This window comes from Oratosquilla oratoria, chromosome 20 (assembly GCF_046742065.1).
Source record: "Oratosquilla oratoria isolate Oo_2021 chromosome 20, ASM4674206v1, whole genome shotgun sequence".
NCBI lineage: Eukaryota > Metazoa > Arthropoda > Malacostraca > Stomatopoda > Squillidae > Oratosquilla > Oratosquilla oratoria.
In genome coordinates this window covers 30,146,940-30,164,439 of record NC_134796.1, presented here as the reverse complement: position 1 = coordinate 30,164,439, position 17,500 = coordinate 30,146,940, and the positions used below count along the sequence as shown (strand labels likewise).

At 39.8% G+C, this 17,500-nt stretch overlaps 1 protein-coding gene across 6 annotated transcripts in view; it reads left to right on the top strand.

Annotated features, from left to right (window-relative positions):
* Positions 1-9,182: 9,182 nt before the first annotated feature.
* Positions 9,183-17,500, top strand: part of Taf11 (TATA-box binding protein associated factor 11) — a 59,790-nt gene continuing 51,472 nt past the window's right edge. For 2 of the 6 annotated variants that reach the window (XM_076203803.1, XM_076203799.1), the window contains exons 1-2: positions 9,896-10,053; positions 13,701-13,897. In XM_076203803.1, coding sequence (XP_076059918.1) covers positions 13,702-13,897 — 196 coding nt within the window. In that variant the 5' untranslated portion in view covers positions 9,896-10,053; position 13,701. Of the gene's footprint in view, positions 9,204-9,895; positions 10,054-10,217; positions 10,316-10,392; positions 10,443-13,700; positions 13,898-17,500 lie in introns of those variants that run through there. The other 4 variants (XM_076203802.1, XM_076203798.1, XM_076203801.1 and 1 more) reach the window with 3 other exon arrangements.

The window sequence follows — 17,500 nt, the reverse complement described above, 5'->3', positions numbered from 1 at the left end:
CTTCAGGCATCACGAATGTATGCGCCCTTCCTGTTCGTTGTGGATACCCAATATTATCATTTGGAAAACCATTGTTTATTGTGTTGTATTTGTATACAATTAGCTCCTATGAATCCGTCTCATTTACGATTTGTTTGTCCAGAGATTGGAGCAAGGGCAGTTCTACTGGGGTGTTCATTTGCCAACTGCTGCAGATTGCGTTTTGTTTCCTATTTGTTTTCGAATATTCAGTTTAAACGTGCAAATGTCAACTGTGCACAATGTTAATAAACACAGATGGGTTCCCAACAAAAAGCTCTTCTTTATGGGATGATTATTGCACTGGTAATAAAACCCCTTGTGGCAATATGGACAGAAATTCATATATTCACAAGTTAATTTAGTTCTGTAATGGGAAAACGAATGTGTCCATATAGTAGATCTTGGCACGCGGGTTATCTATTGTTGATTGTGGGTGAGATCATGCTGAAATTGAAAAATAATCCAATTATGGAGGGGGGAGGGCAGAATTTACCATGGATATTGCGAGTGAGTTAATGATGTTTTTTCTATGAAATAACAGACTTTTTGGGATGATTTATACACAATGCACTCGAAGATATTTCCTTCAAAAAGGGACGAAAATTAGGTGCAAAGTAGTGAATTCAATGTAATAGAAAATAAAACATTCATGAAAAATAAACTGGTTGTTGTTGTTATTTTCAGTTCTTACTGCCGTGGTATGCTTACTTGCAATGCAGTCAAAATTCGAAGACTTTGAGGAATATTGATTTTGAGGATGACTTCAGACCTACTGCAAGTAAATTCCCAAATACATAATCACTCACACACACACACACACACACACACACACACACACACACACACACACACACACGTAGCGCGGTGGTAGAGTTCCCGACAGCCACTACAGCGGTTCGGGTTCGAATCCCGCCCAGGGCTGAAATAATTTCAGCATCGCTGCGTTGCGCGTCGTTACTCCAACTCTCGTGGGCGGGGAGTTGGGATACGTGTGCGTGTAAGGGAAATAGCTGTCGATCATGAGTCCAACACGTGATCCAAGACCATCGTGAAACCATGGTGAATCACACACACACACACACACACACACACACACACACAAGCGCGCGCGCGCACACAAACATAACCAATAACATACAAACACAACAAACAATTAGAGTAAGAGACGGGACCCCATGAGCGTTGGTCTTTTCCTATATACTACAATTAGGTAGATACACACACAAACATACACAAGACTTATAGGCGACAACGAGCTGCGACCAAATTGGTTCCCAGCCTTGCAAATAAAAATTATGAAGAAAATTTCAAAACCCTGGACATTCCATCGTTGAAATAAAGAGAAAGAGCTGATTTGGTAGTGGTCTATAGAAGGTATGAACTTGAATTTAGTGAATGTCATTAGGAAATCGGAAGAGACAGTAGGAGATACAAAGACACTAAAGAAAGCAGTTACTCCAAAATTACAAATCAACAAGTTAGAAGAATTAATATGCACATTAAAGGCAGGTGAGATGAAATAGAGTAAAACTAAGCAAGCCCATCTACAAAAAGGCAGATCAAAGAAAAGAAAGAGACACATGGATGAAATAGAGGAACCTATTCGGAAAAGTAAAAATATTAAAGGGACAAAGTGTATACTAATTTCAGGGAGGCAGCAAATAACATCTTTGAAAAATAAAAATTGAGAAATTATCAAATGCAGAGACAGAATAATACAAGAATTAAATAATTCTGCCAAAAGTTTTACTTGTCAAACACCGTAGTTAAGTCATTAAATCCATCTGCAGACGGACGTTAGAAAAGAAGTAGCATTGTTCTGAAATGTATGAAACGAGAAAAACACCTGGGGAAGATGGCATAGTAGCTATTGACTTATTAGTTTGTTATCAAATGTATATAAAATATTTTCCAAGATCCTTACAAATAGATTAGGCAAAATCTTATGAAAACCAAACAAGAGAACAAGCAGGCTAAAGCGGATATTTGACTATAGACCATTTGCAGACGATGAATCAAGTAACCAAGAAAACGACAGAATGTAATATTCCTCTACGTTTAGCTTTTTTAGATTAACAGAAGGCCCTGGAGTCAGTAGAACAAATAACAATACTAAACTTGATACGCAAGCAAGATGCAAGCGAATACATTGCAAGGGTTCTAGAAAACATCCAAGAGAAAGGTACTGTTGTAATTCGACTACAAGATGCAGAAAATATATAGATCGAGGCAGGAGTACGGTATGGCAATACGATTTCACCCAGACTATCTACAACTTGCCTGAAAGGATTTTTAGAGGTTTGAATTGGGAATTGAAAGGTTAATTGCGATGTCACAACTTTGGCGTTGTGACACACTGACTAGTGCTTCCCATTTTCTTTCGTCTCCTTTCAGCCTCTTCGGCTATTATTTTTCCTTCATTCTATGGAAGTGCTGGAAGTCTTAAGACCTTTAGTCACTACTTCTTGGTATTTTCCCTCCCCCTTCTCCCCAGCAACTGTTGTGAGAGTTTAGCGCTAATTAGTTACAGTACCTTATCAAGATTAAGTATCTTCTATTTACTCAGGAATCGCTCTCCCCTACGTCTTCCAAGATGTCTTCGTAAGCTGATCGAAGTCATCACAGATGTTATAATGTTAAGATTGAAATGTCTCAACTTCACAATTAGTTTAACTTATTCACCATATTATAAATTTGTATCATTGTACTTTGTGATTAGGATTGGTACATTTTACCTATGTATTACCATTTTATTTTGTTTCTCAATTGTTTTGGTTGGAGGGTCCGCTGCTTATTACCCCACCCCTCACCTGCGTGCTTGCCACTTCTTGTCTAGGCTAGTTTTAATTAGGTTAGTTAGGATCATGTGTCCCTTTCTCGTAACTAGTAGCTACCTCACAAAACTATTGGAATTGCCTCAACTTCTGCTCAGACGTTGCGTCGCATTCCTTTCGCAATTTAACGATTAGAAAAGTGCCCGCCGAAAAACAGCGTACCTCATGCTTGATACCGCTGATATCACGCAGCAGGCAGTAGACACGCCACACTCTCCAAGAGAATACGTCTGAGGGCCTCGCTTCCTCGAAAGTGAATAGATCAACATGAACATATTATTCTTATCCTTGGTCATCGCCAATCACGTTGCAGTGACTCGTGTTTGAGTGTCCCGAAAACTTACTGAAACAAGAAATGTGCTTCGTAACGTACCCAGAAATGTGTTTCGTGACGCGCCCCGAACTGTACTTCGTGACGTGCCCCTAAATCAGAATCTATAAGATCAGTCGAGGTCATTGCCAAACCCACTCCGGTGATTCAATACATGGAACTTACGTGTTCAGGAAAACAAACTTCTAGATAGTGTATGAAGCGGAAAGATCGACGAAATCGGGGAAATGAAATCCTTGGGTGCGATTCCCCTCCCCAATCACGTGTTCAGTGCTATCGACTAAGGACAGGCATGGTTCCCGCCGCCCCTATGCGACGCATGGATCTACGAATATCGACAGCATCCTGTTCAACTGAGGGCATCCACTCATTTGAAGACATCACCAGTCAGTGCACTATTAAAGGAGAGGCCAAAGGGATAATCAGAGGTATTATCTTATTGTGTTAGCTAGGTCTTAGAGCGCGCAGGGCTAGCCAGGTAGGAAGTCTCCAACCAAATACGTATGTTGTATCTTGCCCAGCTAGTTGATAAGTGAAATAATGTTCATAACACAAAGATAAAACTTGCTGAATTAATTGCATGCCACTGATTGTGGAGATATCTTAAATCATATCAAAACCAATGTCAATCAAATCAGCCATTCTGAGTCCACTGCTGAACAAAGGCCTCCTTCATAACATTCCATGATTCACACGACCGTACCAACCTCTGCCACGTTACTCCTGCAAACTTCTCAATATCATCTCTCCACCTTCTGTCTGGTCTCCCTCTTCCACGCCTCCTATATCGAGGCATCCACTCGGTAACACACTTGCTCCATCGCTCATCAGTCGTTCTCACTAACTTACCTGCCCAATTCCACTTCCTCTCTTTTACTGCCTCCACAATATATTTCACTCTAGTCTGCTCTCTCACCCAACTTGCTCTCTTTCGGTCTCAGCGTTATTTCCATCATTGATCTCTCCATTCTCCTCTGTGCAGTCCCTAGTTTTGTTTTCATCGCCTTCGTCAGTTTCCAAGTCTCACACCCTTAGATTATTGCTGGTAGAATGCATTGATTGTAAACTTTACGTTTCAAACATAAAGGTAGAGAGCCTCTCAGGATTTTATTATACTTACCAAACACTTTCCAACCAATTGTAATGCGTCTTTTTATTTCATCATCCTGATCTTTCGTCACTTTCACCATCTGCCCTAAATATACACTTCAACTTCTTCAAGACTCTCACCATCAATTATAATCTCTTTACTTTGAACTTTCGTGTTGAACATTACTTTGGTTTTACTCTTATTCATTTTAAACCTACTTTGAGACTTTCCTTGTTTAGATCACTCAACATATCTAACAAGTCTTTTGCTCTTTTTGAAATAAGAATAATGTCATCTGCAAATCAACCTTCTAAAAATCTCTTCCAAACAAGCTGTAAATAATTTGGGTGAAATGTATCGCCTTGCCGTACTTCTTTCTTGATCTTGATCTTTTCTATATCTTTATGTAGTCGAATTATAGTGGTACTTTTCGAATAATTTTTTTCTAAAACTTGCAATCTGTTCGTTTGTGCCCTGTGTGCGTAGCGAGTTTAGTATTGCTATTTGTTCTACCGAGTCAAAGGCCTTCTCGTAATCTACAAAAGCTAAACACAGAGGTATATTGTATTCTGTCGTTTTCTCGATGAGTTGATTTATCGTCTACAAATGGTCTAGAGTCGAATAACCGCTCCTAAAGCCTACCTGTTCTCTCGGTTGGTTTCCATCTAAAACTTGACTTAGTTTATTTGTAAGGATCTTGGAGAATACTTTATATACATTTGATAGCAAGCTAAATTGTCGATAGTTACTTAAGTCCTTCTGGTCTCCTTTTTTATGAAGCAAAATCACTATAGCATTGCACCACGCATCAGGAACGCTTTCTTGACGTAAGTACTGAGTGTACAACTGAGCTAATTTGATATGAACTAATTCACCTGCGTCTTTCAACAGATCTGTCGATATACCATCTTCCCCAGGTGCTTTTCCTCGTTTCATATTTTTAGAGCAAATTCTACATCTTCCTTTGTAATCTCTGGCACACTACTAACGTCTACACATGAATTTACTAACTCAACTACGGTCTTCGATGAGTAAAGCTCATGGTAAAATTCTTCTACTCTTTTTACCATTCTGTCTCTGCATTTAATGATTGCTCCATTTCTATCTTTCAAACATATAATTTGCTGTCTTCCTAAAGCATGTCTGCGCTCGGTCCCTTTATTCCATCCATGTTTCTCTTTCTTTTCTCTGATCTCTGCCTTTTGTTGATAAGCTTGTTTAGTTCTATTCTTTCTATTTCGTCTCTCCTGCTGTTAATCTGCATGGTGTCCTTCTTATTTTAATTAGATCATTTGTAGCTTTGGAGTATTTGTCTCCTCTAATGCTTTTTTGTACTTCCTACTTTCTCTACCAATTCTCTAATGATATTCACTAAATTCAAATTAATATCTTCGACGGTGTCTTTGTTAGTTCTTAGAGTTTCGAATCTATTTCTAATTTCTAATTGAAATTTCTTCTTCTTGCCCTTAACCTTTACAAGACTTATTTTCTTTCTTAAAACTATTTTCTCTCGGCTCTGAAACTGAATTTAGCTGTGCATCCTACCATTCTATGGTCACTACCTATGTTGACTTTATTTATCACCGTAACATTGTTAACGCTTTGCTCTCATCTCCTAATATGAAGTCTATTTCGATTTTTGTGCTCCATTGGGACTTCTCCACGTCCATTTACGACCTACGCGCTTTTGGGAGAAAGTGATCATTATCCTCATGTTGTAGTTCTCTGCAAAATTTACTAATATCTCGCCTTGGTCATTTCTTTCACCTACTCCAAACTTCCCTATGCACGTCTCATCTCCCATCTTCTTCCTCACTTTAGCATTAAAGTCGCCTATTACCAACGTGTACTTACTTTCATCTTGATCCATTACCTAATTCAAATAATCATAGAATGACTCAATTTCATCGTCTGAACTCTGCGAAGTTGGTGCATAAACCTGAACTATTTTTAGAGTGTACCTTTTACACAACCTAATCATAATCCAAGCTACCCAGCCTGACAAACTACTGAATTTGACTACGTTACCAGCAATCTCTCGATTTATCAAGAATCCTACTCCACTAGATCTTTCTTTGTCTTTACCTCTATAGTAGAACAGGTGGTGACCATCTTGTAATTGTATCAGCTTTTCTTCCGCTCTTCGGATTTCGTTCAGTCCTACGATGTCCCACTTGATGTTGTCTAGTTCTTTCATTAAACTCTCCATCCTGTGGTCTTCTGAAAGGGTTTTTACGTTGTAAGTATAGATCTTCATTTTCTTCGTGTAGTTTAATGTCCAAGATTTGGATCTGCTTGGACAGTACTTACTCACATTCGGTGGTACACTGCCCATAAGCACACGAGGTAATGCGGTTGGACCTTCAGGAAACGGTGATCCAACAGGAACGTCCAGTTTTGTTTTTGTTTTTTCTGCTGTTCATGGTTGCTATGCAGGTTTTTTTTTTTTCCAGTAATCTCACCTCCTTGCCAACTGGTTTCTGGCGAGATATTTCCCCGATCCGAGAGTTGACACCTTGAAGTGGTGGATAGGTTTGAGAATCTTAATGATTACAAAAGCTATGCTGATAGAGAGGAAACCTCTGCAGGGGCACCCATATCGAACAGGTTTTGTAAGAAACATCAGACCAAGAGCAGCTCACACACACAATCGTCTGACCCACTGCTAACTGGCACGTCCCTGATGGCGAACAGGGAAATTCCTCATAGATATATGGGGCACCGTCATAATGACGGCGTGGACCATTGGGCACACTATAGATATAGGGCTTCACCGAATATAAAAAAAAATTAAGTGTAGTATGTTCTATTTGATTAGCCCTAGGACTGTGATTTACATGAGTTTGCTCCCCTCTTTTGAGAAACATTTCTCTGGTCCTTCGAAGGGAACGTGCGTGGTCCCGGCCGGCGTCCCAAATTTGCTGGACTTTGGCACCCAACTGCAGCTATCACCCTTCACCAATTTCCCAGTGTATGAGAATTATCATGCCCCTCAACCACCCCCTCCTCTTTCCACTGTCCAAGGATTTCGGGACGTGCGATTAATTGCAAATATTCTAATCAGTAAGTAATCATATACAATTTGCGAATGACATTATTGTTATTTCAGAAAGAGCAGAAGACTTGCAAGATATGCTGAGTGATCTGAACAAATTAAGTCCCAAAGTAGGTTTGAGGATGAAGAAGAGTAAAAAAAAAAGTAATTGCCAACACGTAGGTTCAAGGTAAAGAGATTATAATCGATGAAGAAAGCTCTAAAGAAGTTGAAGGGTAAAATTATTTAGGCTAGATGGTAAAAGTGGCTAAAGATCATGATAATGAAATAAAAAGGCGTATTACAGTTAGTTGGAGAACGTTTAGTAGATATAAGAAGATAAAGAGAGGCTCTCAACACTTATGTTTGAAGCTCACATTTTTCAGTATATAGTGCCAACAATAATCTACAGAGGTGAGACTTAGAAACTGACGAAGCCGATGGAGACGAGCTAAGAAGTACCCCCAAGAAAATGGAAACGTCAATGGTGGGAATAACATTGACAGACAGAAGGAGGACAATTTGGGTTAGAAAGGTTATTGCGGAGGCAGTAAAAGAGAGGAAGCAGGTAAGTTAACACGAGAAACTAATGGGAGATGGAGCAAGTGCATTACTGAGTGAACGCTGAGAGATGTGAAGTGTGTAGGAGGGAGACCAGGCAGAGGGTGGAGAGACGATATAGAGAAGTTTGCTACCACATGCCGGCAAGACATACGAGAGGATCCTTGAGAGGAGACTGAGAACATATGTAGAGGAGACACTTCACGAAGCACAACATGGTTTCCGCCCCAATCGAGGAACGACAGACCTCAGTTTTGCCTTGAAGATCCTGCTGGAAAAGTCGTGGGAATTCAACTATCCAAGATATCTAGCCTTCCTAGACCTGGAGAAGGCCTTCGACCGAGTGCCAAGGAAAGAGCTGTGGAAGGCACTTCGACACGTCGATCATGGGATTCCGCGAACACTGAGAAGAGCAATTTGCAGCCTATATGAATCGAACAAGACAACTGTACGACCCATCGGAGACAAAACTGTCTGGTTCAACGCTGGATCAGGAGTAAGACAAGGATCAGTCATCTCTCCCCTTCTCTTCATACTCCTGATGGACCATGTCATCAAGAGTGTGGAGAATATGGAACCCGCCAAGGGACCGGGGGAGGCGGATAAGTTCGCCTACGCGGACGATGTTGGAATCATAGAGGCTGCTTCGGAGTCGCCTGCGGTTACGGTTGAACTATGGAACTAACTTCTGCAAGACCATGGACTTAAAGGTGACGAAACCACCTTGAAGCAGACCACGGCATACAAATACTTGGGAGTTATGTACGATGACAAAAGAACCCACGAAGGAGCAATACTATAACAGAATTCAGAAGTACACGGCAAATGTCAACTTCTTGTACCTTCTGTTAAAGGACAAGAACATAACGGTAAAAGTCAAGACGACAATTTTTAAGACCATCCTCCGGCCCATACTGACTTGCGATTGGGAGGCATGAACGTTGACGACGAAAACGTCATCCCTAGTGCAGGCAGCGAAGATAAATCCTGCGTATGATCCGTGGAGTCACAAGAAGGGACAGACTAAGAAATGAGACATCAGGATAGAGCTGGATGTGGAAAGCATAATCATTTACGTTGAAAGGACCCAGTTGCGGTGGTATGTACATATGAAAAGGATGGAGGAACATAGGACGCCGAGGAGGTGGTATCACTGGGTGCCCAACACAAGACGTCCCCAGGGAGGACCGAGGAAGAGATGGGACCAAAAGTTGACGAAGCCCTCGGAAAGCGGGGAACATCGCTCGAAGACATCCGTGCACGGGAGACGTTCCTTGACCGCTCTGAACTGGAGGAGGCAGGTAGCCGACAGGCCTAACGGCCTACCGGGAGGTGGGTAAGATGTGACAGAGATTGGCGCAATCCTGTGAGTCATGGAATTATAGGAGATAGGCCTTGTTCAGCAGTGGACTCGAAATGGCTGACTGATTGATTGAGTTAGATCATTTGAGGTAATAGATAAAATTGTCTGTGATAGAAGAGAATCACGAGGTCATGAGAGCACATGTTTTTTTTTAAGAATATAAATACGCAGTTTGCAAAAGCCCATATGAAAACCATGAGCTTATAACTGGAGAAAAGATATAAGACAATACTGTTTAACCCTTGCCACACACTGCCGCCGTTAGATGGGTGTTGGTACTTGGTTGGCCTTACGGGGCGAGTTTCCATTAAGTTTTTTGTAATCCTTTTCAACGGGTTACTTATCAAGATTGTTTGCACTTCTGATAAATTCCGCCATACACCGCTACATATCAGCTACATGATTTCTTCATGTTCAAAATTCAACAACATATATCTTGAATGCTACTGTATGTTCAGTTCCCCATAATTTGGATATCGTTTTGAATGCCGGTTCTAAATGTTTTGGAACGATAGAAATGGGTATGTTCAACAGCGTAAAGTACCATTTGTTATATATGTTGCAATAAACTACAATAATACAGCACGATGACAGGAGACCTTTAGGTCCATAACGAGGTTTTTTTTATAGTATGGAAATTTGGGTAAAACACTGAAGGTCTAGGGTATAAGTTACAGAATTTCAAGTTTAATACTAAATTCAAGTCGCAGGAGGGTACTATGACATTGTGTTCATAAATATATTCAACTATAAAGCCGCTCTCCCGTCCGACGCGCGATAAACACTACGGGGAACGGAAATCGACGCGTGGGAGTGAAGGTAAACAAAAATAATTTTATCATTTATTAAGCTATTTCCATTTTAGTTACAATATTTATGCGAAAAGTACAGTGGGTTAAAGTGTGTACATATACAGTGGGCAGGAAAAAACGGGGTGCAGGCCCGTATGACCAAAAGTTTTCAAATATAAAGTTTTTGTTTCGATTACTATTATTATTATAAGTTTTCGTAATGGGATTCCCAACTTCTGTATGATGTTTGTAAACATGGTTTTCTGAAAGGAAGATTGTGAAACACAAAAGTGAGCAATTCCAAACAAAATATTAATCAAACCAGGGAACACAAGTAAAGCAATTTCTCAACCTGACCTAACCAAGTCACGATCTGCAGACGATGCATGTCATTTTCACCTTATTGTTATATATTTGGTGGGAAAAGGCTAGGGTAGGGAATGTGTTGACAGATATTAAACAAACATTTCAAAATACTGTATGGTTTTCTGCCTAAACACAACAGCCGAACTATGAAATAGACATAATGGGTAAATTTTTACTTTCCCGCACTCGTATTTTCAGCATTTGTTGAATTCTTTGAAGAAACAAAATGTTTACCTGATTTTTTCATTAAACATGGTATTTTATCGTTGTCCCATTGCTCTTTTTTATATTTCTTTTTGTATTTTACTATGGACAATATGGTTATCATTTCCTTGTAATTATTATTGGAAATAATATAAGAAAAAAAATATATATATATTTTAAAACTAAGTGATAATTTTTACAGTGCATTAATCAGTGTGCGACATACTTTTTTCCCTGAATAACTCTAGTTTGATAAAAAAAAAAGTCAGGTGGTATTTGATTGTATTTAATTACAATAAAACATGGTTAAGTTAACCTACATTATATAAGGATAGGTTCTCTATGACATTGTCAAGGATTAAAAAAAAATGCAATTTTATCCGAAAAACCCAGATTCAGCATGATTGTCATTGAATTGTTCATGCTTCTGACAAATTCTGCATGACAGTGCCACATATCTTCAATAATTCTCCCTACTGTCACTCAAAAATATACTATGGCTCACTGAGACAGATCAAGAAAGGGAACCAGTTACATGGTGACAACCAGAAAACGATGTTACCAAACAATGCTTGATTAGCCCCCCTCCCTCAAATCCCCGTATGGTGAAAATAGTGGACTAGCTTAAACTCTCCACATTGTAGAAATAGCTTAATACAAAGGAAAGTTTTGTACATTTCTTCCTGAGAGAAAGACACAAAAGGCTGTTTTTAGTCCGACAAAAACAAGCCATGTTATGTTTGGCAAAAAAAAAAATAAATAAATAAATAAATAAATAAAATTTAAAAAACTAGAATTATTGTATATTGTTGCTGATAACCAGATGTCATGGTTAGGTGAGGAATCTTTGGTTCTAGTTATTAAACATTTCAAGTAAACAGAGGTCAATGCATAGAACAACACACCATCTTCTCACATCTCACCTTCTCACCATCTGCCTGGTAGGTCTATGTAGACTTGTCAGTCTGCATCAGCCTTCTTCAGTTGGTGTGGTTCATCATACCGTCTCTCTTGTAATACTTGTTGCAGAGAGGATCCTCTATTTCTAAGCACTTCATTGATGTTGTCACACCACCTTTTCCATGGTCTTCTTGGTGGTTGTCTACCCCTGGGATGCCAGTTCAGCCATCGCTTTGGTGTTCTATTATCTTCCATTCTCATGACATGTCCATACCAACGTAGCTGTGCTCTTTCCACAAAGACTAAGATGCTGTTGATATATAGTTCCTTCTGGATGTCTTTGTTTCTCATTCTATCTCTTCTTGTAACACCCTTGATGATATGCAATACTCTCATTTCTGCAGCTTGAATTTTACTTCTTGTTTTAATTGTGAGAGTCCAAGACTCGCACCCATAAGTTAGTATAGGTCTCAAGATGGTTTTGTATATTATTATCTTTACCTTTCGTGCTACATGCCAGTCTTTAAGTAGGGGATAGAGAAGGTTAACATTTTTGCTGTAGCTGGCAATACAATCTTCTATGGTCTCCTCATTTCTAACTTCATCAAATGCAACCCCCAGATACTTTACTTCAGTTACTTGCTTCAGTTTGACATCCTCTATTTGTATGTCAATTACTTCCTGTTCTCTCCCAGCTAGCATTAACTCTGTTTTCCCAGGCCATGTTCTTTTAATACATTATTGCAGAGGTTAATCATGTTTGCAAACTGCTGCAAATCTTCTTCCACCAATCCCATGTCATCAGCATAGATAAAAGTGGCATAGTTCCCCCTTCCTCCACTTCTTTGCTCCACTACTTTCACGACTTGATCCATCAACAGTATAAATAGAAGTGGTGATATTATGCTACCTTGCCTCACACCAGATGTTACATCAAACCACTTTTCTTCCTTTGCAACTGATCTTACTAATGTTTTGTTGCTGACATACAAACGTTTAATTGCTCTTTCCAGCTTTGGGGGAATCTGATATTCAGCTTTCCTCATCGCCCTCCATAACATCTGCCTGGGTACTCTATCGAATGTTTTTTCTAGATCTAATAAAGCCACATACTTCTTGATGTCCCATTCCCAGGATTTTTCCATTATAATTTTTAGGGCAAAAACTAAATCCGTCGTTCCGTGACCTGGTCTAAATCCGTGCTGGGCTTCATGTAATACATCTTCCAATATACTTCGTAATTTCTTCTCAAGAATTCTCTCATAAATTGTTCCTATATGTGAAAGTAGAAGCTCTGTAGTTTGAGCAATTCGTTCTGTCACCTTTTTTGAAGACGGGGTGTATCACAGCTTTACTCCAGTCTTGTGGTATTTCTCCAGCATCCCGTGCTACATTGAATAGTCTCGTGAGTATATTAATTGCTGCCATCCTCCCAAACTTAAATATCTCGCAAGGTATACCATCATATCCAGTAGCTTCATTGTTACGCATTTTCAACAGAGTACCTTTAACTCTGATACTGTAATCCTATCTACCATGTCTCCCATCAATTGCTCATCAAACTCTACTTCTTCTTCTTCCTCTTCTGCTGTTCCTTCATTTTCTGAAATATTCCTCCCATCTTTCATCCACCCTCTCTGGTTCTGTTAGTAATTCTCCTGTAGTATGCTTAATAGAGAACTGCTGTTCGTTACCCCCTTTCCTATAAGACTTGGCCATAGAAAAAAGTAGCTTGTTCCTTCAATGTCATTTTGCAAGTCCTCACCTATATTCCTCCAGACGTTATCTCTAGCCCTATTTTGAATTGTTTTGGCTGTGTTCCTTAAATTTACAAATCTTTGCCGACTCTCTTCAGTACGTACTTTGAGCCAATGCCTAAAAGCTCTATTTTTATTAGCTACGGCTTCTCTTACCTCCTCTGTCCAGTATGCAGACCTTTTCTTCTTAGTACCTCCTATCCACTTGACACCAACTACTTCCTCTGCGATCTTCAATAAATCCCCTTTAACATCTTGCCACATCGTTTCCAAGGTAGTTTCTCTTCCAGGTAATTGAATAGTACTTCGTCTTTGAATAACATTCCCAGTGTAACAATTGTTTTACTTAAGAAATCTGAGTACTTTTCTACAACTAATCTTACCCTAATGCATTCATATCCAGCAGTCTTGATTGTCATTTTATTTAATAATATTCTAATTCTTACAGCATGGATGTAACTGACACTGAAGAGCTTTCTGATGTAGACAGCGGAGATGGAAGAAATCGTTCTCTCAGCATGTCTGAAAGTCATTATTCTGACTACTCTGATGCAGAAAATACAGACTCTAGGGGTGATGATTCACATCAGTCAAATCCAGTATCTGATCCTCTAGCACAACTATTAGCAACTCCAGAACATACAGGTAACAGTTTCATGAAAGTAAGTCTCTCTCTCTCTCTCTCTCTCTCTCTCTCTCTCTCTCTCTCTCTCAAAAGTATTTTAGCCTAAATTGAATAGGTAATATAGATGTGTGTCATGTATTTTGTGTCAAAATGCACTTGATTGGACATCCTTAATTAATTAATTCCTAATTAGTTCTTATTTAATGAGGCTAGTTGTATTCACAGGAGTCTAGATGATCTAATGTAATTATATTATGAATATTTAAAATTGTGAAATGATTCCTATTAACAATGGTGGAATAGGCATTAGAAAAAAAAAATTAAATCTGACAAAATATCAAGAAACAATAATCATTCACAGACTGGTTGCAAAGTAGGATGAGAGAAACATGAGTTACTAAGGAAAAAAGAAGAGAAGTAAAAGATAAGATAAAGGAGGCAAAAAGGAGTGCAGATGTAAAATGGGGAGGAGTATGACAATTTTTTAAAACTAATAAAAAGATGGTTTGGAGGGAAGTTAAGAGAGCAAAAGGAGGCAAGTCAAGTAGAGAAGAAAAGAGAAAAGGCACAGAAGGAGAAATGATAATGAAAGAGGAGGTGGAAAGGGGAAGATGGGCAGAGTATTTTAGGGAGCTGTTAAATGTGGAGGATGGGGAAGTATTGGTGGTGGCAGCAGAAGGCACTAAGAAAATGTCAGTAATAGGTGAGGAAAATGGAGAAGTGAGAAAAGATGAGGTGCAAGTAGTTATTAAAATGGGAGCAGGTAAGGCACCTGATTTAGATGGGTGTCATGTGGAGTGTCTGAACAAGGGAGGTACAGTAATAGTGGACTGCCTAATGAGATTGTTTAATGTGTATCGGGTAGAGTGCCAGAGGACTGGAGAAGTGCCTGTTTAGTTCTGCTTTACAAGGGAAAAGGGTACAAATGTGAATGTAGTAGTTTCAGAGGAATTGGTTTGTTGAGTGTAGTTGAGGAAAGCTTATGAGAGGGTTTTAATTAAGAGAATTATGAGAGGAACAGAGGGAGTAATTGATGAGGAACAGTGTGGGTTTAGGAAAGGTAAGGGTTGTACTTTTGTAGTAAGACAGATATATGAGAAAGCTTTAGGAAGAGGTAAGGATGTTTTTTTGGGCCTTTATGGATTTGGAAAAGGCTTATGACAGGGTAGACAGGAAGTCACTGTTGAAGGTTTTGCAGATGTATGGGATTGGGGGAAAGCTGTTAACAGCAGTCAAGAATTTTTATGAGAGTAGTAGAGCCTGTCTTAAAATTGAAAATGGAGAGAACAAGTGGTTTGAGGTAAAGGTTGGCTGCATCAGGGATGTGTTGTGTCACCATGGCTGTTCAATGTGTACATGGTTGGGGTGGTACAGGAGATAAATGTGAAGTTAGGGGATTGGAAATGGTTAAAGAAAATGGGGAAAAGTGCAAGGTAATCTAGCTCTTGTTTGCTGATGACATTTCGCTTGTGGCAGGGTCAGAGGTGGGATTAAGGGAGATTGTGATGGAGTTTGGGAGGGTATGCAATAAGAGAAAGTTGAAGGTAAATGTGGGTAAAAGTAAGGTGATGAGATGTTCAAGGAGGGAGGATGGCAGCGAGTTGGAAACCAGTCTGAAAGAAGAGAGACTGGAGGAAGTGGATAGCTTTAGATGGGAGGGGAGCTAGGGCGTGGTTATGTGTGAATGATATATTGATGCAGCCCAAAGGGATTTCTCCCATTATTCTCTTTTCTGCATGAGGGGATGGAGAGGGGGTCATCAATTAAGTCAAGCGGCCTTGTGGACCAGTCATTTATGTCAATCTTCACTCTCTTTTGTAAAGCAGCTTTGCCTTCCATAGGCAGGAGTCCAAGTAATTAACCATATGCCATTAGGTAGAATTATAGGCATAGTTGAAAGCCAAAACACTTTTTGCACCTCCTAGTGCTTCTTCAGTGGCAAATGAAGGAATGGAGATTCCATGAAAATCAGCAACTTTTATACCCGGGGATGTGGGTTAGATGGGAAGAAGGTGGATGGTGATTGGCTGGATGGCTGATGCTACCGGTTAGGCACAGTCTGTTCTTCCATTGACTGAGAGGTGCATGACATCATCAGTCTTCCCCGCAATGCTGTAGTGGATGTCCTCATGCTGGGTATTGAGATTCAGGGAAAGTTCTTTTATGAAAAGGGCCTCCAGGATAGGTAATCTTCTAGGGTCTTGGTGTATGGCTAAAATTTCTGTGTTGTTTACCAGGGTTTCCCTTCATAAGATGGTGTGGTTGGCATCTTTGTAGTGGTTCTTGGGTGCTCCTGATGTCAGATGGTATGATAGTCTACACAACAGCTTCATAGTGGTCATACCAATATAGGAAGGAGGTTGGGTTTTACAGTCCCCTGACCCACTACCCTTGCATTTACCTCTTGAAACACCCCATCCATGTATAAATTGAACAGCCAGGGTGACATAACACATCCCTGACGAAGTCCCACCTTTACCTCGAACCACTCACTCTCTCCATTTCTAATCCTGACACACGCTCTACTACTCTCATAAAAACTCTTGGCAGCTCCTAAAAGCTTTCCTCCTATCCCATATATCTGCAATATCCCTCACAGTGCCTTGCTGTCTACCTTGTCATAAGCCTTTTCCAAATCCATAAAAGCCCAAAAAACATCCTTATCTTTTCCTATAGCTTTTTCACATATCTGTCTTACCACAAAAATCTGATCTATGCAACCCATACCTCTCCTAAACCTACACTGTTCCTCACCAATTACCACCTCTGTTCCTCTCCTAATCTTCTCAATCAAGACCCTCCCATAAGCCTTCCCAACTACACTTAACAAGCTGATCCCTCTGAAGTTACTACATTCACACATGTCCCCTTTTCCCTTGTAAAGTGGAACTATACAGAAATTTTTTCAAGTAATAAAAAGATGTTTTTGAAGGAAATTAAGAGAGGAAGGGGAAGTGAATCAAGTAGAGAAAAAAAGGTAAAAGTTGCAGATGGAGAGGTGATAATGGAAGAAACGGCAATAAGAGGAAGCAGTTTAATACCTATCACTGTGAAAAAAAGTTCATCTAACAGCCAAATCTAATACTTCCATCACAACTTGTACACCATTACATTGACATTTCATTCAACATCAGCCAATAACACAAAAAAACCTGATTAAGAAATAAAAACCTATCTATTTAATACCAATAGTTTCCTCCCCATACAAGTAAGGTAACTTGGCTGGCTATCTATCTATATACCAAGGGCTTTTTCCCCTTGCCAGGGAGGTATCCAAGTCAAAAGGCACTCACTCCCACCCATTTCATTCCCACCTACTCCACTCCCATCCACCACCCTTTCCCCCTCTCATCTTAGCTCCTCAAGGATGATGGGTCATCCCCACCCACTCCACTCCCATCCACCACCCTTTTCTCCTCTCATTTTAGCTCCTCAAGGATGACAGGTCATCCTTTTATCCTGCCCACTGCCCTGGGTCAAAAGTAATGCAGCAAGACATAATACATACACAGGAAAGCCACTTCACTTAATCAGTGACCACCCCTCTCTATCCCCTTATGCAGAAAAAAGAGAAGACAGGGAGAACTCCCTTTGGGCTGCATCAAAATATTATTCATGATACA